A 20,937-nucleotide genomic window follows, 5' to 3' on the forward strand; every position below is an offset into this window, starting at 1 on the left:
CAACATGAATGAACCTGGAAGAATTATGTTAATTACTAAGACAGCAGATTTTCAGTGTCCTCACCACAAAAAAATAAGTATGTGAGGTGATGGATATGTTAATTAGTTTGATTTAGCCATTCAACAATGAATACACACATCAAAACATCATGTCATACCCCATAAATATATACAATTTTTGTTCATCAATTTTAAAAAATACATTTTTAAAATTTCTTAAAAAGGTAGTATAACAGGCAGGCATTATGCCTGTATGTGCTGCTGGACTGATTAACACCATTACCTATCTCCCCCTGGAGGTGTTGACATCAGTGGGCCTGCTCTGTTGGACAGATCACTTACTCTCACTATCCATGGGTTGCTCCTCTATAAAACAAGAGAGTTGGTCTATCTCAAATGTCTTTCCAAATCTAAAATGTTATAGATCTATCATTTTCCAGATGCTGGGCCATCCTCTTGGGTCTAGTAGCCAGTGGTTTAGATGGGCAAGGTGATCAGCCTTCCTCAGTTATGCAGCCCAGATAGGCATGACCGAGACCCTGTTATCTCTGTGTCCAGACCCTAACACCCACAGAGCACACTTCTTCAACCCTAGGCCAAAGAAAGGCATGAGGAAGAAAAGACAAATTCTGTTAAGTGAACAGATTTCTACTACTTCTGCAAGGATTAAGTAAAAATCCCTAAAAATGTTAAGTGAGAAACATGTTCCAAAATATACAAGGAACGTTTAACCCAAGTGAACTTAGGTTGCCTTTTCATGATATAAATTTTCTGCCCCAGGGAGAAGCAAAGATGCTGAGAGATGGAAAGGTCTTCAGAGTAATCCAAGAGAACTGCTGGGATCCAGAAACTCGTATTAGAGAAATGGACCAAACAGGTATTTAATAATGAGAGATGCTACCAATGTTTGCATCTGATATAAAGCAATGTCTGCCCTTACAGTTTGTTAACCACTTCACATGAGTGACATGAGGGCAACCTCTGACCCCCTTTTCTCTGCCAGGCCAGGCTGTTCCAGCTTCACAGGGGAAGAGATGGGGCCTTCTACTACAATGCTTTTAGAGTATGAATTTTAAATTTTTTTAATCAGTTATACCATGTTTTAAAATCAAATGCTATATCATCAAAAAGATAAAAGTGTCATTTCATTATTTAAAACGTTTTAAAATTCTAATTTATAGTATTCTTATTATACAATCAATTAAACAGTAAAAATTGAAAATCACAGATTAAGGATGCCAATTGCCTGCTTAGTCAGACTTAGGATCCAATTTCTTTTTATAGTTTGTCTCACACTACACACAGAGCATCCCCATTGACACATAAAGGGTGGAATGGAAGCAGGTAAAACAAAAAAGTTAATCATGTAATTTCAGAACATTCTACAATGAAACCAATCCAGAAATTTTGAAATAAGAGAGTTAGGAAATGTTTGATTCAAAGCTAAATTGCTAACAATTTCTAAGAACTGCTTGCATTTCCTATATTTAAAAATCAAGCAAGTCCCCACAATTCAAAAGAATTGCAAAGACTGTGTAAAATATGACATGATGGCCACATTATGCTTTCACTTGTTACTGCCTGGCTGACTGTGCCACCTGAGGAGAGCATGACCCAAGAAAATGCACCAAGCCTACTGGGCACATACGGGTCATGCTCATGGGCAATGATGGGGAATTCACCACCACTGACATTGTGAGGCCTAAATTTTGATATCAGTGATCTAGATTTAAACAGAAAACAAAAAAATCCAGTTACCACCTTCCTAGTCAAAGACATATTTATAAAAAGTTCAAATACATACACAGAGATGGCAGGAGACATTTCATTCCAAGGTCTGCAAAATAGAAGTCAACCTGTCAGCCCAGAATGAATTGGTGGGCTCTGGCATGTTAGAATATGTTGCAGGATACCTTTGCCCAGATATAGTTTTACTTATTTTTGTCAATTAAAAATATATTTAAGCGGCATTCAAATTGAAATTTGCAGAGAGCCTGAAGCACGTCTGTAGACCATTCCACAGAACATAATGTATATACCCCTGTTCTAAAAGTATTAGCGAACTTCAAAAGTTTGTAAAAAAATAGAATTAAGGGCCAGCCCCATGGCTCACTAGGGAGAGTGCGGCGCTGGTAGCGCTGAGGCCGTGGGTTCGGATCCTATATAGGAATGGCCAGTGTGCTCACTGGCTGAGCGTGGTGCAGATGACACTGTGCCGAGGGTTGCGATCCCCTTACCGGTCAGGAAAAAAAAAAAAAATTAAAAGATAATACCAGTCTTTCTATGAACTTTTTGAAGATTCTTCAGATATTGGAGTGGGAGGGAAGCTGAAGAAAGAAAATGCTTCCCAAATCTACTGCAAAGAGTAAGGTTTTGCTATAAATGTGGAGGTAGAGCAAGGATGCACCCTTTCAAGGAGACAACTAGAGGGAATGAGACTGGGCTGGTGTCAGAAAACATTGCTTAAGGCTCCAGTAAAGATGAAGTGTGTGTGTCTCATTGCTGTCCTTGGGAGAATAGTCATGATTAATTCTTCCTGAGCACTTACTTCAGGCCAGGCACTGTTCTAAGTATCTAACATGAATTAACTCACTTAATCTTTACAACAATCCTAGGAGGCAGGCTGTCTTGGAGACAAGAGATTCTTGGCATCCTGGATTCTGGAGCCAAACTCAGGGTCCCATTGGGGGATTCCAGACCGTGGGACTCCATCCAGCCTCACTGAGGAGCTGAATTAAAGGGGCAGGGAGAGATATATTCTATCATGCATGCCCTAAGATGGAAAGCCCTGAAAAAATTGGTGGAGAAATGTCTTGCTTACATAAAATTTCACAGGAAGGAGAGTAGAGATAACCCTTGGAAAATGGGATCAGTTTCCCTTGAGTGATCTCATTTTTGCCCAGCTTTTTTCCTCTCTCCCTTGATCCTGAAGCTAAGGGATGAGGGTGGCCTAAGAGAGGGCCTGAGAGAAGGAGCACAGGGAGGGAGAGTGGGAGCAGTCTGTGATAGAGATTCTCTGGCCTCTTGGCCCTGGGGAAGGCCCTGGGGAAGGCACACCAGGGCTGGGGCTATTCTTCTCACCAGCTTTGCCTTTCTGTGTGTCTGTGTCTAGGAGTAACGGTGCAAGCGCTTTCCACGGTTCCCATCATGTTTAGCTACTGGGTGAGTGTGAAACCTCAAACCATCTTCTTGGTGGTGAAGGCTGTGTCCAGCTCCCCAGCAAGTAGACAGATGCCTCAAGTCTAGCCATTGGTTCCACCAAGCCCCCCAAACACACACACACAACTGTCCTCCCCTTTAGAGATCAGCAGGGTCCCTCAGCCTCGCAAATGGCAGTGTCCCCTCCCAGTCCTTTCTTCTTAGCCATGTCGTTGGTCCCATACAGTAGCCAGTTGTCACATGTTGCTATGTGACTCTCTTTAAAGTGCAGTGCAGTTCTAGACCCAGCCTTGATCGCCACTAGAACTTACCCGTCTCATGACTCATTCCTGCAATGCCTTGCTGGGAAACTGACAAGCCAATTTATTCTGAGATGAGAATGATTTTGAGGTGGGAATGATAATCATGGTCTAATATGTTACCTCTCCCAGGGAAATATACAATTCAAAAGAGGATTCCTGGAGTTAAATGCCTTTCCCCAACTGAATAAATCTCCAGCCCTAAAAGTTTCAGACATGATTTCCCATCTGTGGAAATTTTTGTACATAGCTTGGAGCACACTAAGTACTTGCTCAACCAAGCAGATATTCACTCACATTGTGACTTAAGAGTGATATAAATACCACCTGCCCACATGTACTTCCCCCACCTCATAAATCCAGTATTAAGTGATTTAGTCCTTATCTTTTCCTGTGATTAGATTCACTACTTAAAATAAAGTGCCCTAAGACCTCAATATACCTGAATTTATGAGATTGGGTACCACTGTAACTGGACAACTGGAATTGCAAGAGAGTGCCAAATTCCTGGCAGCAGGGTGATGTTGAAAGGAAAGAAAATGTAAAGAAGGGAAAGCTAGGGTAACTGAAAGCAAACCTCATCTGCCTCAGCATTTTGCTGAGGCCAGTCCTGAGTGTCACAGCTAACAGAAAGGAGGACAGGCAGGGACCAGAGAGGCCCGTGAGCCAGCCTGGCATCCCTCAAGAAGGTGTGGGGGGTGGGGGGTCAAAATCTGTCTGCAGTGGGCAGTGGCCCACTGTCATTCCATCTTTAGTGTCAGGATGCCAAGCCCAGTAATTGTGTCCATCCCTTCTGATTCTAGCCTCGATTTTTCCAAGTAATCAGCAATATAACAGCTTTCTTTGCTTTTACAAAGATTGGCTTCCAGGCCTTCTGTGGCCTTTCTCAATCTGTACCTCAGTTTTCTGAGAGGTAAAGCCAGTGAGAATGTGCTGTTCAGAGTAAATGTCTAAAGAAGTAGGTTTTGAACGATGTGGTTTTCCCTCCCTTTCTCCACCAGGCCAAACCTCAGGACACTTTAGACCTGTGCCAACTTTTAAACGACGACATAGCCACCACCGTTGCAAGACACCCCAGAAGATTTGTGGGTCTGGGGACGTTGCCCATGCAGGCCCCCGAGCTGGCCATCAAGGAGATGGAGCGCTGTGTGAAGGAGCTGGGCTTTCCAGGGGTCCAAATTGGCTCCCACATCAACGAGTGGGACCTGAACTCCCAGGAACTCATCCCCGTCTTCGCAGTGAGTACACGGTGCTTGCTCAGCCAAGGTGCAGCAGACACAGAAGGCCTAGCCAGGGCAGGCACCATGCCGGGGGCTGGCGGGGAGAAGATGAGCCACCACCCCATTGGGAGTCGGGGAGAGATGCCTATGGGTATCAGAGGGTAGCAGAGTTGCAAACAGCCCCCCAAAAAGGAGTGGGCCATTCTACAGAAGAGGGAAGGCTGGAAATGCTTCCTAGGCCAGCCCTAAGTAACCACCATTATAGCACATTTCATATGGTTTTTTTACTTGCATATATGTTAACGAAATTAGAATTCTATTACACATGTGATTTCATATCCTAATTGAGAATTTCCAACCTAAATGAAAATTCTCTTAATGTGTGATTTTTACATAACTGCAGAATATTCCAATATAGGCATATGTTTTGGTTAATTTAACCAAACCTCAATTAAGATACTTTTTAAGCCATATATTTTGAAGATGCATTTTAAAAATACACAATGAAAAATACTGCCATGAAAATGTTAAAATTTGATGAAACTAGATGGTTAGTACATGGATGTTCATTGTATTATTATTTATACTTTCTATATTTAAAATCTTTCATAATAAAACGTTTTCAGAAATTCAGTGCCATCCATTTCTGAAGTATCCAATGTCAAGTGTCCATACTCCCATAGTCCTCTCTACCTGTCTTCCTCTTCCTCTACTTTCTGTTCTTTCTGTAACTAAATCTGCACTCCTCAGTACCAGGATTCAAGACACATAATTCATTACTCAATTGCATTTTTTAATTTCTTCCTCCCTTCCTAGAATTATAGTAGTATTGTTTTCTATTATTTTCATTGTAAACGCAAAATCTTTAATAATGAATTAAGTAGATGTTTGTGGACTCACCAGGCACCGCAATCACTGATCATTTATTTATATAATATTTATTGAACTCTACATGCAAAAATTGTTCCATGTTTGTATCTATGGTGACTGCCCACGAATTGGGGGATTGCCTGTTAAACTGCCTCCTAATGACTTGAAAGATTTAATGTTTCTATAAATATTGAACTCCCTGAAGCTTATTGGCTGCAGTGGCTAAGCTGATGCAATGAATGTTTTCTAGAAACTTTAATGAGCAATGAAAGAGGATTTATTTACTTGTACATCCAAGTTGTTTCAGTGCAGTGGGAGTGAGACTTCAGCGGCAAGTCATTTTGTTATTCATTGGTATTGGGTTTATGAATTACCAAGGGGCTCAGAAAGCAACAGCAGCCAGCTGGGGTCCACATGAATATTTTCATTTGTGTGACTAGTCGACCCATCAATCATTCTAACTAGGCTGTTTGCAGGGCTGCCAGTCTCTGAGGGGATTCAGGAGCACACATCCGGCCCCAGTTGACTCATGATGTCCTGGGGTTGACAGCACATTTATTTCGTTAGCAAAGCTTGCCTGCCTCTCTTCTCTCTCTATCTTGTGTCAATAACGTGCTGAAACAAATGAGAGGAACTACCTTGAGGCAAGTTGCCTTTGTCATTTCAAGGTAAGCCTGTGCTCCAGAATGTCTAACTGTCCCCAGTATTTCCTAGAACTCCCTTCTTAGTGACTGAACCCAATTATACATGCTCAGGTCAGTTTTTCAGACAAACATGTTTTTCAGAAAAACACAATTTTTCAAAAAAAAAGACTTTGTTACCAGCATGAGGCAGATAAAATAGTAGTGCCAGACTGCCACAAGACCTGAGTAAGTTACTTAGCCTCTATCTGCCTTAGTTTCCCTCTTGGTAAAATGAGGGTAATAAGAGTGCTCATCTCATAAAGGATTAAACTAGTTAATAATTATAAAATTCTTATAACAGCTTTGGCACATGGTAAATTCTCAGTTACTGTTAGTTATGATTTTGAGAATACAGGTGACTTCTTTTTATGTCCTCTACAATGCCTTGGATATAAAAGATTTAAAAAACGTTAATTTGAATTGAATAGAAATGAACCAACATAGGCACACAGAATAAAGTTTTATCCTAATGAGGAGTCAAATCCCACTGAGATACCATGATCGTGTGCCTTTGCCAAGCCCAGACCATCTTGAGAAGTTGATATTCTCTTTCCAGTCTGTGTCCATTATCAGAAACCAATTAGCTCCTCTCCCTTCAAAAGGCTTATCTCTCTCCAGCTTCCCAGAACTTGTTGAATTAGAAATCATTTCTTCAGTTTACCTGCCACTTCCAGAGTCCTCTGTTGTCTCAGAATTGTTTTTCCATTTGAAAAATGCTTATGCACACAAGTCACATTGCATCAGCCTGGTTAGCACAAATATTTATGTATAAAGGTAGGATGAATCACTCCAGCACCCCAATATATTTGGAAAGTAAATGTCCTAAGGAAAATCTGTTTTGAATCTTGATAAGCACTAATATTCAATGCCTGTTAAAGGAACTTATTTTCATTAAACATTTTGTTGAATAAAGGCCATTCCATCCAGATGGTATTTCCATTTCCCAAAGCCCTGGAGCAGGTTTGACCACAACATTCATCTCAGTACCTGCCTCGCTGAGGCACTGAGAGCTCTTTCCTCTCTGAGGTCATCTCATTTACAGCAGACTATTAGGGGCTCAGCTGGGCTCCTGGGGCTGTGAGTGCCTGTAGATTTCAGTAATTCCTCCCCACACCCCCAATGTTGGGCTCTGAGTGGCCATTTGGCTTGGGTCAGGCCACCCTGCCCAGCCCAGCCCTGACCCCAGCTCCCAGTGTATCACCTCCATACTTTCCACAGCCGCAGGTTTCCAAGTGGGGAAAAGGGGAGAGCACAGTGTCCTGACTCTAAGAATACAATCTCAGCAGTCCTTCCAAAAGAGTGGACCAAGTAGAAGCCAGCAGGAAAAATTTCCTTTACATTTGAAGTGTGGGATGAGTTCTTGATCATTTTGCTCTCAGCCAAAATGTTTGAATGATGGATGTTTCCTCTGACTTGTTTTGCCAAACAATATATTGAATTTATCAACTTTAATAGTAAATCCACCAACCCCCTTTGCTAATTCTAAGTGTCCTCTTTATTTTCCAAGCAGGAGCAGAATCTGTCAATGACTCTTTTATATAGACCAAGAAACAACTTCAGAAGTAATTTAGTTTATTTATTCAGATCAATATAGACTCAGAGAAAAGCATTTTCCCTAAAACAGTACCTTGTATTTGCTGGCTCATCCAAATCTCTCTCTCTTTCATTGCTTCTTTGAAGGCAGCTGAAAGGCTAAACTGTTGCCTGTTTGTGCATCCCTGGGACATGCAGATGGATGGACGGATGGCCAAATACTGGCTCCCTTGGCTCGTAGGTTTGTGTCAGCTTGGGGTCCAGAACAGAGGACTAACTCTTGAATTTTTCCAATCATCTGTGGAACCCTATTATATCAAAGAGAGAAAGTATAAATAATTAAAAAGATTGTGAGTAACAGCAACTATCATTTATTGATAATTAGATAAGTGATGTATACATTACTCATTTAATTTTAATCATGTCCAATATGATTGCAAATAAATTGTATCATAAATAAATCACATATTTAACCTAAGTGGTTGACATCATAATGACCATTTTACAGATGGAGAAACTGAGTCATGGAGTGGTTAGATAAGGTGTCCAAATCATACAGTTAATAAGTGAAAATGGAGTTTACACGGATCTGTCTGACTCCAAAGCCACCTTGCTACACAGATTCCCAAAGAGGCTCCAAAAAGAAGTAACCATGCCTGCCTAGCAGATTTTTTAGAAGCTGATAACAGCATCAGTTCTTACAAATGAGGACCATGGAATTACAAGTACAAGGTCAACTTCCACCACCCAAGGATATGAAGCCTTAGATTATAGATGAACCAGGCTTTCAATTTTCCTGTTATGTGCCCCTCTCTTCTGCCCTTTGCCTCCTGCACTATTCATTCATGGTTCCACATGAAGATAAGGGAACTGGAAAGAGGAGAAACCTACATTTGGCCTGTCCAATCTCTCATGATCAGTCCTGATAAGAAGAGATGAAGAACAGGTGTAAATTCTGGAGCTACAAGTGAAAACTGTAGCTCATCTACAAACCCAAAGGAAATTGGGTCCCCAAAGGAGAAGTGCTAGACTTTTTTAGGGGGTGACCATTATCCATCCCCTCCCCAGCCCAATTAGTAAAATTAGTAATTATGGAGTAATCAAAATGGCAACCACCATGAAGAATTAAATGGAGCCAACACAGTAGATGTCAAAAACTAAATTTCAGTACCAGCTTAGTCTCTATTTCACTGTGTAGCTTGTAGCAATCACTTTACCTTCTTGGGCCCCTCATTCCTCATCTGTCAAATGAGAGAGCTGGTCTAGATTCCTTCAAATGTCTCTTTCTGCTCTGACATTTTATATGCTCCTGTGTTTGCTGTTGGAGACCAAAGTATTTAGTAAGGCAGCTTCCTACCCATCCCCCACCAAATTCTTGAGCAACAATTGGTAGGAATAGATAACCTAACAGGCCCAGTACAGTCCAGCTTCAAAGAAAATCTCATTCTGATTTCACAAAATTTTGACAAGTCCCACAAACTTATTTATATTGCAACTTCCCACATGAAAAAGAGAAGAGAGCATTTGCATGTAGAGTCATTTCATCATTCATTTGTGCAACACATATATATTGATCTCCTCCAGTATGCCAGGCCCTCCCTGTACTAGGCACTGAGGTTATAGACATGAACAAAATCTGCCTTCATGGAGCTTATGTTCTAGCTAGAGGAAAGAGATGATTAAACAAGTACACAGATCTCAAACAAACAGTCTAATTTCAGGATTTTATTCTGGATGCAAAGGTGGTCATTAGTGGATTGGAAGATTCCCAGCGGGAAGGGTCATAATCCGATTCATGTTGTAAATGTAACTTTGGCTCCCATATGGAGAATGGACTGTGGGGTTATGGTTCAAGTAATTAATGAAAAGCAGAATCCCAACACCAGAAACAAGTGGTGCTGTCCATCCCCATCTTCAGGAAGCTGTGCCCACAAACCACTCCCCGATGAATATTAATCCATCATACTTCCAGAACTCCCAGGAGGCCAGAGATCCAGGAGTAACTCTGCCATAATGAGCATCTGGTGAAACCCCACTTGGCAGGTTGGAGAGTTAGGCTTCCCCAGAAGGTGCAGGGCAGTAGGAGATTTCTGAGTCATGGTCTAGAAATCAGTCAGCCGTCTAGCAATGTAGCCCGGACTGGCTCCTTGGGGGTGAAGGCATCAGACATGGACCAGCTGCTTCTTCTGGGAGCACAAAGTACTTGAAATAATTTATTTTAATCCAGTTATTTTCAACCTCAGCAAAGAATTGGCAGGAATAATAATAATAGTTAATAATTAGTGAGCACTTACAAGTGCCAGAAACTGTCCACTCAATCCTCAAAACCACCCACTGGAAGGACCTAACCAGTACTATTACCATTTGACAGATGAAGAAATACTTGTTGAGCACCTCCAGTATGAAGTTCTGGCCATCTGCTGACATCATCATTTGCAAGGCTCCACAACACCCTTGCAAGACGGGCAACACAGGGGCACTAAATAACTTGTCAAAGGCCAGGAGATAGAACATTGGAGGATCTAGGGTTCAGCTCAGATTCCCTGCACTCTTCTTGCCCCATTGCCTCCGAAGCTGAAGTTGAGGGAATCAGGATAAAAGCCAGGTCCTCTGGCTCCTCAACTGTTCCTAGACATTAGAAGACTCTCCCAGCAAGTGGAAAATAGGAATCTAGAGATGGTTCTCCTTGTCATAGTAATGGCCTGTATATAGCCAAACGGTGCTGGGACACAGGGGCCTTATGTCCCTTAGCACTGACAGTTCTCCAGCCATATGTTGTTGTTCCCCAGCCATTAACATTGCTGAGCTTCTGAACCTTGTTAACTATTTTCTCTTTTAGGAATGCCAACAGAGACCACCATGGCCATTTGTTCCATGATCATGGGTGGAGTGTTTGAGAAGTTTCCTAAACTGAAAGTGTGTTTCGCACATGGAGGTGAGAACCTATCAGTATTAGTCAGCTCAGGATGCCATAACAAAATGCCACAGACTGGGTGGATTAAACAACAGAAATTTGTTTTCTCACAGTTCTGGAGGGTAGAAGTCCAAGATCAAGGTCTTGGAAGGGTTGTTTTCTAATGAGGTCTCTCATCCTAGCTTGTAGATGGCTGCCTTCTGGCTGTGTTCTCACACAGCCCTTCCTCTACAGGAGGGAGGGTGGGGAAGAAAGCAAGATTTGGTGTCTCTTCCTCCTCTTATAAGCACACCAGTCCTGTTGGATTAGGGCCCTACGTTATGGCCTCATGTAACCCTAAATACCTTCTTAAAGGTCCTTTTTCCAAATACAGTCCCATTGGGGGTTAGGGCTTCAACATGAATTTTGGAGGGATACGATTCAGTCCATAACAGGCTTCCAGTCATCATTCTAGTCATATGATGGTTTGGGGACCAAACTTCATTTTTGTAGGCAAGTTTAGTTTGGTTAGCACAGTTTTTGTTTTATTTGGTTTTATATTTTATTCAAACCCCTCCAGTCAGACCATGAGCTCTCCAAACTGCAATAGTCCTACCATCCTCCATTGTTTACAAATAGGCCTATTTCATTTATTTACATTGCCTACCTGGTCCCTGTGGGTAATTGAGTTTGTTACTCTTGGAAACACACATTCACACACACACAAAATATCAAACTGTACTCGTATAGGTGTTCTCCTTTTTCTTCTCAACAACATAGGAAAGAAATAAATTCCATGTCAATAAATACAGAGCTCCATTGTTTTTGATGGCTTCATGCATGACATTACATTTATGGATGTGCCATTATAATTCAGACATTCCCCAACTGAAAGGTTGTCTTGGTATTTTGCTATTATAACCACACTACATTTGAAAACATTGACCACATATCTTTATATGCTTGTTTTCTCTCTTTAGGATAAATTTCTCAAGTCTGAATTTCTAGATGAGTTAATGTCATTCCTTCTGGGTCAACTCCCAACATTTGGAACCCAGTAGCTTCTTTGTAATTGCTGTCAATCAGTTGGGCTACATTTTCTCCTCCATTCATACAACATCAGGACTGAAAGGAATCCTTTCCCATCAATATCAGCCCCTCACTAATGGATTTTACTTGCAGGTGGTACCTTCCCTTTCACAGTGGGAAGAATTTCCCATGGATTCAGCATGCGCCCAGATCTTTGTGCCCAGGACAATCCAACTAATCCAAAGAAATACCTTGGTTCCTTTTACACGGACTCTTTGGTTCATGATCCTCTGTCCCTCAAGCTGTTAACAGATGTCATAGGAAAGGTAAGCTGGATCTGCCATTGGATGGTTTATGGGGAGTAGAATGCTGAATCGGCAACCACTTACTTGGCTTCCCTCAGAAAAAAGAATGGAAGAAAAGGCATTAGAAGAAAGGAGAGGGACAGTCAGATTTGGGATTAGGTTTGTTTGCACAGGGAGGATTCTCTCCAGGGCCTCCCTCAACATAAAGTGTATATCACCGGGGAACCATTATACATGTCAGAGAAATCCCAGATAATCCACATGGCTGGGAATTTCCCCCCAGATCATCTCCTCTTCCTTAGGGACATTTCTATAACCATCCAAAATGACATTTGGCAATGTGGCAAGCAGGAAAGACCCACCAGTTTTGAAGTCCAATTGACTTGGGTTAAAATCCTGGCTCTATCTCTTACTAATTGGGAAAATTTCTAACACAACTGTCCTCATCTACTAAATGGAGAAAACTGGAACTTTAACGAGGGGAAAAATGCAGGGCTGAGAAATAGCACTGGACAGGGAGCCAGGGGAAGATGATGAAGGGCCTTATATACCATGTCCTGAAATTTCTTCCTGGAGTAATTTAGCCTTCATTTTGAAAATGATTTTCTCATTTGATCAAAGGACCAGCACAGTGGTACTTTAAGCCCCACAAGAAGAAATCTTTTCTCTGTCATGGTCTGCTAGCAGATCTCCCTGTTGATAGTACCTTAACCTTTAATTATTCCTTAAAAAATCTAATTCAGCAAGTTAGGCAATTTTTAGGGCAAAGGCCAGTGTGAATTAGTGAAAAGTCTGAAATATTTAGTATTTCAATTCTGTTTTATTACTTACAGATATCTATATAAGATTTCCCAATTTTCCTAAGGAAAAAAATCTTTGGGGTTTTCTAAAATTATACGGACATATTCAAAGATTTGCAAAATTGTACTTCAGTCAAGATTAGAGTTGATAGCTCCTGTACGTGCCTAATCTCATCTGATCTCAGAAGCTAAGCAGGGTTGGGCCTGGTTAGTACTCGGATGGGAGATTAGACCTGAAAGTTTTTAAAATCTTGTTTAGCAGAAAGAGAGGTTTCTCATTTGGAAGTTGCAGGTAGTGTTCTGTCTCCAGAATGGATACTTAATCTCACTTTAACACTGTTTCTCAGGTTTGAGAAAATAATATTCTAGTTTGGTAATAAATTATGTGGTTGAGCTGTGTCTCTGAGCCATCCAGCTTTTGTGTTGTCCCTGCAGAGATGGGTGTTTAGCAATTAGTTGTGACTGTTGATTGTTTTTGGTTTAGATGGAGGATGATGGAGAGGTATGTAAGTAGAAAATTACAAAGAGGAGAAGCTGAAGGACTTTGTGAGCTCTGGATTTTGAGCAATGGTAATGGACGAGGGAAAGAGAGAAAATGAAATGGAATTGCAGAAAGGGTCATTCTCAAGTTCCATCAAGGCTAGTATCCCCCAGTGTTCTTGGAAATGGAAATGCCAGGAGAAAACACCGTTGGCAAATACAAACCCGTCTTCTGAGGGCTCCCATCAGCAGTGAGGGATACTATCAGCACCTTCAAACAGCACCCAGTGCAATACACATTGGCCAGGGGGCCAGAGCAGAAGAGGAAGAAGCACAGCAAGCACCTCATGGTAACCAGTGGATACACTAGTTAGTGAGCACATGCGAGTGAACCCCTATTAAGGGCCCCTAGGAAAACTCAGAAGGCATTTCCCAAAGTTAGTGGTGCTGAGATCTTGCATTCAAACTGTGAAGGCCTGAGCTATTATAATTTGGGCATCAAAAGCAAATGTGACCTCATTTTATGTGACCTCACAGGCTGGTAAATCCAGGACAAGAAGCAGTATATATTAATAATTTAGGATTTTCTTTAAAATATTAATGCTTCCTCATTCTAGTTAAGTTCACATTAGCAAATTCTTTTTCAAAAACAATTCCCAAATCAGAATGGCTTAGGAAAGTCCTAACAGGACATATAGTTTAGAGAGCAAACTGTGCAGATTCGAGCAGAAAGACAGAATGATGTGGAGGAAGGCTCTAGGAAAGAAAAAAATGGAACTGGAGGATGATTTGGTGTATTTGATAGTTGGAAACAATTATTGCCAGACATTTAACAGAACTGTTGATGCATCAGGAACAAATAAGCCGTACATACAGACAAAATTAAGCAATGAAAGAAAAGGAAATAACTCCAAGAAAACAAAAACCTGCATGATGGCAGATAATCATTGTATATTACTTGACACATGAGTGAATAATATTTATAGTCATAATAGTGTAAATGCTAAGTACTGGTTTAACTGAAAATTGCAATTCTGTTGGGAAAATAGAGAAGTAGAGATAAAGAAATTCTCAATGACCATAATGGGAAATCAGCAAATACTCCCTGAAGCTAATAAATCAAATAACAATAGAATAAGGTTATCATCTGGAAATATAAATGTAATTATCAGAAGATGCAAGTTAAAAATGTAAAAGTGGATGCCTTGGGTGACAAGAATTGGGAAAGAAGGCATAGGACTGCTTTTGGTAATAAAGATATTTTAGTGATAGTTGACTGTTTAACTACATATAAACATTACTTTGATAAACCAAAATTTTAAACAATATTTTAAGCAGAGATAGATATCATATATGTAAAAGCCAAAACCATTATTGAGCACTTACTATTTCTAAAACACTGTGCTGTTTGGTCAATAAGGACTTGAATTACATAATCTCTTGGTCCCCTTCCACCTTTAAAATTCTTTGCTTTTAAACAATGCCTACTCACACACTGCACCAGCACCTCAGGGCCTGCCCAGGGATCCAAGGCAGGGAGAAGGGGACTGGACTTCCCTCCCACAACTAGGCACACTGCCAGTGCTTCAGGGCCCTGCCTGGGGCATGGATCCAGGAATCAGACCCCCCACTCCCACAACCAGGCACACCATGCCAGCACCTTGGGGCCCACTTGGGGACCTGAGGCATGGAGAGGGGACTGGACCCCCCTCCCACTACCAGGCACACCACACCAGCACCTCAGTGCCCACCCATGGACCTGAGGTATGGACTGGGGACTGGACTCCCCTCCCATAGACAGGCACACTGTGCCAGTGCCTCAGGGCCTGCACAAGGACCCAAGGTATAGAGCCAGGGACCAGACACTCCCCACAACCAGGGACACTGCCAGTGCCAAGGAGCATGCCATAAACATCACCTCCATGTGGGTGGCCCACCACAGCCACCACAATAACCATGGCTGCCTTAAAAGTGGCTAGATGCCACAACCACCACACAGATGGCCCACCAGGCAATGGAGTGCATTGACAAAAGAAGAGTCACCAGCAGAGATAAAGAAAAGAAGAGGATGTCTCTCTCCACAAAACCCATTTCAGAGCGACAAAAGAAGCATCTGCTCTATGATACTATTGGGGGACCTGATCACACCTCTCAGCATTGGACAGATCATCTAGGCAACAAATCAACAGAGTAACCATTATTATATGAGAAGGAGAGAAGAAATCTAGGGTAATTAGATGGGGGATGGGGAGAGATTGGACAAGGGGCATAAAGAATAATTAGGATTTGTAACAATATATATGCTAGTAATATTGATCTGATTAACATATCTCAGTGTTGAACCCAAAGAATATGTATAATCAATTTTGATTCAATAAAATTTTTTTAAAATAAAAATAAATAAACAATGCCTACTCATTTTTAAAGACAGATGCAAAAACTGTTAGTTATGTTTATCAGTCTATCACTGTAAAATATGAAAAAAGGAAAGCTTTGCTGCCTCCCTATAGTAACATGACCATAGAAAATACACTGTATATAGGTGGACAGATTTTTGAGAGGTCATTCACTAGTTATGGTTATATCATAATTTTGGCTAGATCCTTTGGTAATCTATTACTGCATAAGTAATTACCCCAAAACTTAGTGGCTTAAAACAATAAACATTTATTATCACTAATGGTCTCTGCACGTCAGGAATTTAGGAGCAGCTTAACTGGCTCAAGGGCTCTCAAGAGGTTGCAGGCAAGGTGTCAGTCAAGGCTACAGTCACCTGAAGGCTTGACTGGGGCTGAAGATTTGTTTCCAATGGGGTTTTTACCTATGACTTTTATGCTGGTACTAGGTTTAGTTCCTACCCAGGTGGGCCTCTCCAAAGAGCTGCTTGAGTGTCCTCACAACATGGCAGCTGGCTTCCCCCAAGAATGAGTGATGAGAGAGAAATGGGGAGAGGTTATAGGAAGAGAAGGGAAGAGAGAGGGGGAGGGGGAGGGAGAGGAGGGGAGGGGAAGGGAGAGGGAGACGAAGAGAGGTGGTGGAGGGGAGAGAGAGAGATCAAATGCACACTAGGCAGAAGCTAACCTTGCTAGACTCAGAAGTCACATACCATTCCTTCTGCCACATTTTATTCATTAGAAGCCAAGTCACTAAATCTGGCCCACATTTAAGGGGAGTGAAATTAGACTCTACCTTTTGAAGAGAGGAGTATCAAAGAATTTGAAGACATAGTTTAAAACTACCACCATCCATCCTCTGGCCACAAATCACTTATATTCCTCCTAAATGCAAAATATGCTCATTCCTACCAAGACTGCCCCCAAAGTCTCATCCATTTACAGCATCATTTTTATTTTATTTTATTTTTACAGAGTCATTTTTAAAGTCTAGGATCTCATTGTTTAAATGAATTTGTGGGCAAGGCTCCTCCTATACAGTTTCTCTCAATCTGAAGAACTGCGAACTAAAGAGACAAGTTCTTTTGCCCCCCATGCACTCAATATAAAATGGTGATACAGGAGTTTCAAAGGAGTCACTAAAAACTAGCAAATCTGAAATCTATCAGGCACATGTTGGCAGTTCCTTGATGAGAACTGAAAGCATAGGAATAATTCACCATGGCTCTTGGTTCTACTCTCTGCCTTTTCAATGAAAGTTAGCCCGTGTTTGTGACTGAGCAGTTCTTACAGACTGCCTCATGCCTGTACAAGTTTTTGAGTCCAAAGGCTTCTTTTCATTTTGTTCTATCTGTTCCTTTCAGCCCAAACTTGAGGTGTTTCTGCTAATACAATTCTCTTTTTAAAAAGTGTGAGTCTTTTATGAATCTTATTGTTTCCACCATTAGGCAAAAACCTTACCCACAAATCTTTGAGAAAAGCCCATCTTTACTTTGGGTTTCCGCTAAGGCTGCTGAGGGACAACACCGTTAAGCTTCCTAGAAGCCCTTATTGTTTGCCTGAATGGTTCTTTGAGGCACTGCCTAAGTCTTTTGAAGTCATAACAAAGATATTTGAGTCACATCATGGCTTCATTTTTAGACTATCTTTTTCTGATTGTGCCCTGGATTTAATCTTTGCTAGAAAACCATATCTCAATTTTAGTATTATTTGCCATTGCTATTAGCAATGCAAAAGAAGCCAGGCAGCACTTTCAGCATTTTATCTGGAAATTTCCTTAGCTATATCATCAGTTCATTGAATATATGTTCTACTTTGCAAATTACTGTAGATGACAGTATTGCTAAATTTTTTGCTACTATATAGCAAGGATCGCCTCTCCTCTAGTTTCCAGTAACATTTTCCTCCTTCTCTCTTAAGCCCTTAACTGCAGCCTTCTCACAGGCCATCAGGCGTGTAATAAGTCTTTATAAACAAGGACTTTTAGTTTTCCACCATTTTCAAGATTATTCCAACTTCCTCTCACTAATCAGTTTCAAAGCCACTCCCACATTTTTAGGTTTTTGTTATGGCAGCACCCTACTTCCAGGTACCAAACTCTGCATTAGTTATCTGTTGCTGCATAACAATTGACCTAAAACTTACTGGTTTAAGACAACAATGAACATTTATTACCTCATTTATTTTCTCTGGTTCAGGAATTCAGGAACCACATGACTGGGCAATTCTGGTTTAGGGTTTCTCCTGAGGTTCAATGAGATGGCTATAGCCTATGAGTATCTTCCTTCCTTCTTTTATTTTATTTAATTTTGTTGTGCACACACTTACACTAACTTAATACCAAACTCTCCACCAACTTAGTAACTCTCCTCTTAGTACATTCAAACACATTGGTTACAGCAGTCTATTAATTCTGTATTTTTTTTTCAGGATTTTATATATTTTTTATTATACATACATGTGGGGTACAATGTTATTTTCAATAATTGTGTAGAAGGGAGATTTCAAGATGACAGCTGTGCAGCAGGTCTAAATAGCAATCCAGTCCAGAGTGGAGCAAGTCAGAAGGCTCCTGAAGATATTTCTTCAAGAATACAGAATTGCCCAATTCTGTCTTGCCCAATTCTGTCTTGCCCAATTCTGTATTCTTGAAGAAATATCTTCAGGAGCTTTCTGACTTGCCCCACTCTGGACTGGATTGCTATTTAGACCTGCTACACAGCTGTCATCTTGAAATCTCCCTTCACCATCATCCTAGGAATATTCACTCTCTCTCTCTCATGGTATTCCTTGTTTCCTGAATCCCATGATTTTTTCTATTTCTTTGTTTACTCCTCCATCTTAATGGAAAACATCCTCCAAGAACTTTCTGAGAAAGGGAGTACAGGAGGTTAAATTTTTGATACCTTTATTCTTTATTCTTCCCTTAAAACAAGTAATTGTTTGGCAAGGTATATAATTCTAGCTTGGAAACCATTTTCCCTCAGAATTTGAAAGACCTTGTTCCATTGTATTCGGGCTTCTAGAGTTGTTACTGAGTACCATAATGCCATCCTAATCTTTGAACCTTGCATAAAACCTGCTTCCCTCCCCTAATCTCAAAAGCTCTCTTTTCTTCTGAAATTTCACCATGATGTTACTTGCTGTGGGTCTATTTTTACCCATTGTGGTAGCCAGTTGGTGAGCCCTTTCATTCTGTAAACTTTCTTTAATTATTTCCTTCCCTCTTCTTTCTCTTTTTGGAATTCCTTTATTCTACAGTTGAACATTATTTCTTTTTTGGTCTTACATTTCACCTCTTTGAACTTTTGTTTTACTTTCTGAGAGATTTCATCAACTTTATTGATAAAGCCTTCTATTTAGTTGGCCTTTTTTTTTCTTTAATTTCCAAGAGTTTGTTATATTTTTAATATCTTGTTCTAGTTGGGTGGATGCAATACCTTTTCTCTGTCTCTGAATACACTAAGAATTTTTGGAAGTTTACTTATCCCTGTAAGTCTTCCTCCAAGTAGCTTTTTTGTCTTTTATTTTTTTAAGTCTCAGTCTTTCATATTAAATGCTTTCCTCATGTGTCTGTGCTTTGGGTATGTAAAATGTTTTAGTACCTAACTCATAGGCTTGTTGACATTTTTAGATAACTTTACATAGTTAGTTACAAGATAGACATAATAGTTGCATAACACTTTGAATGTGCTTTATGCCACTGAAATGTATACTTTAAAATGGTTAATTTTAGCTTATGTGAATTTCATCTCGTTTTTGTTTTTTTTTTTAAGTGAAGAGGCCTCTTTTTGCAAGTTAGATTTTCAGTGACTCCAACCAAAATATCTATTCATATGTTCTTTTATTTTTAAAGTAGAATCCAGAAATTCCTAATCTGCAAAATAGAAGTGTTTTTATCTTATAGTAAAAGAAATGGTTCACTTTTATGAGCAACAGTATCATTTTTTACAACAATAGGCATAAATGTGATCTTATCTTGGGCATTTGATCTATGGGTTAGAAAATAAAACTAAGCTGGAGACCAGTCAGCCCCAATGACCAAAGCTTCTTCATTCCTTTTCTGTGCCTTCTACATCTTTAACATTCAAGACTACTCTATTCAAGGGCTTCTAAGGGTTAGGATGATCTGGGAGCACTGAAAAGTTTCTTTATCATCAGAGAAAGATTTGATAACTTCCAGGGCTATTGTAGGCAGTAGAGTATACCATATGTATTATAAATATTTCCAACATGGCTTAAAACAAAAAGCGTTTCTTGCCTAATTCCCTCCTAACTTGATATTTAAATTTATTTTAATACTTTAGTCTCCAAGCATTTTGCTTAAATGATAGTGTTTTCCTGTGCACTGCAGTCCTCAATAGAGTGGAACTTTTTTTGATACCTATTAACTTCCTGAGGACAAGAGTATAACTTACTATCTTATCAAGAAGTTGTGGTTAAGTGAGAGAGAGTTCAAGTCCTCGCTCCGTCACTTGTTAGCCGGGTGACCTGTAATATCAAGTCACTTACCTGTCTCAGCCTCAGTTTCCACAACAGTAAAATAGGGATGACAACCAGGCAGAATTGATGTAAAGAGTTAATATATTACCATGCCACAAGACTATGCAAATGTCAGAGATTTAGATCACCCTATTCCAGCACTTTACAAACACTAGGTGTTAACTTAATGTTTGTTTAATTGAGTTGTAAAATCTCAACTAAGTAAGGCTAATCTTACTTTGTACTGACTGAATTAAACCAGGCTCTTTCTCTACGAAATTATGTCTCGGGAAACAAACTGAATCTCTGATACACTAGAATTTTTGTAGTAGCTATAACAGAGTTATGTTGTATTTGCTGCAAATGCTACTCATGAGATATGCTGAGAAGACAGTTAATTGTTTCTTTTCCCAAAGAAAAATGAAACTGTCTTCCACAACTTATTAGTGAGCCACATCTTTCAGCATTTGCAGCATTCCCTGAAAATCTGAAAAAGTTAATGCATCCCAGCAGGTGAGCAGTTTATTTCTCTTCCCTGGCAGGAATATTAATCACTATTATTATCAACTCAGTAAGTCTCTGACCTCATATGGAGATGTGTTGTTGCTGGCTTTGTAGAGGGAAATGTGTATTGGAGCAGAGTGCTGGTGCTGAGAAATCCATCAGGATAATCCACTGCTTTACTGCCTATTAAGGAAAGCCAGTGTCTATCTAGAAGGTATAATTTCAGGATCCCAGAAGACACAGTTTGGTACCTAAAATGCCCACCATTCAAATTATTCCTTTGGATT

At 40.3% G+C, this 20,937-nt stretch overlaps 1 protein-coding gene across 1 annotated transcript in view; it reads left to right on the top strand.

Annotated features, from left to right (window-relative positions):
* ACMSD (aminocarboxymuconate semialdehyde decarboxylase) overlaps positions 1-20,937 on the top strand; it is a 56,096-nt gene that overhangs the window by 19,470 nt on the left and 15,689 nt on the right. Inside the window, exons 3-8 of the mRNA XM_063079665.1 lie at positions 781-877; positions 3,113-3,162; positions 4,460-4,696; positions 7,912-8,005; positions 10,604-10,699; positions 11,840-12,012. Of these exons, the coding sequence (XP_062935735.1) occupies positions 781-877; positions 3,113-3,162; positions 4,460-4,696; positions 7,912-8,005; positions 10,604-10,699; positions 11,840-12,012 (747 nt within the window). The remainder of the gene's footprint in view (positions 1-780; positions 878-3,112; positions 3,163-4,459; positions 4,697-7,911; positions 8,006-10,603; positions 10,700-11,839; positions 12,013-20,937) is intronic.

This window comes from Cynocephalus volans, chromosome 1, assembly GCF_027409185.1.
Source record: "Cynocephalus volans isolate mCynVol1 chromosome 1, mCynVol1.pri, whole genome shotgun sequence".
In the NCBI taxonomy this organism is placed as follows: Eukaryota; Metazoa; Chordata; class Mammalia; order Dermoptera; family Cynocephalidae; genus Cynocephalus; species Cynocephalus volans.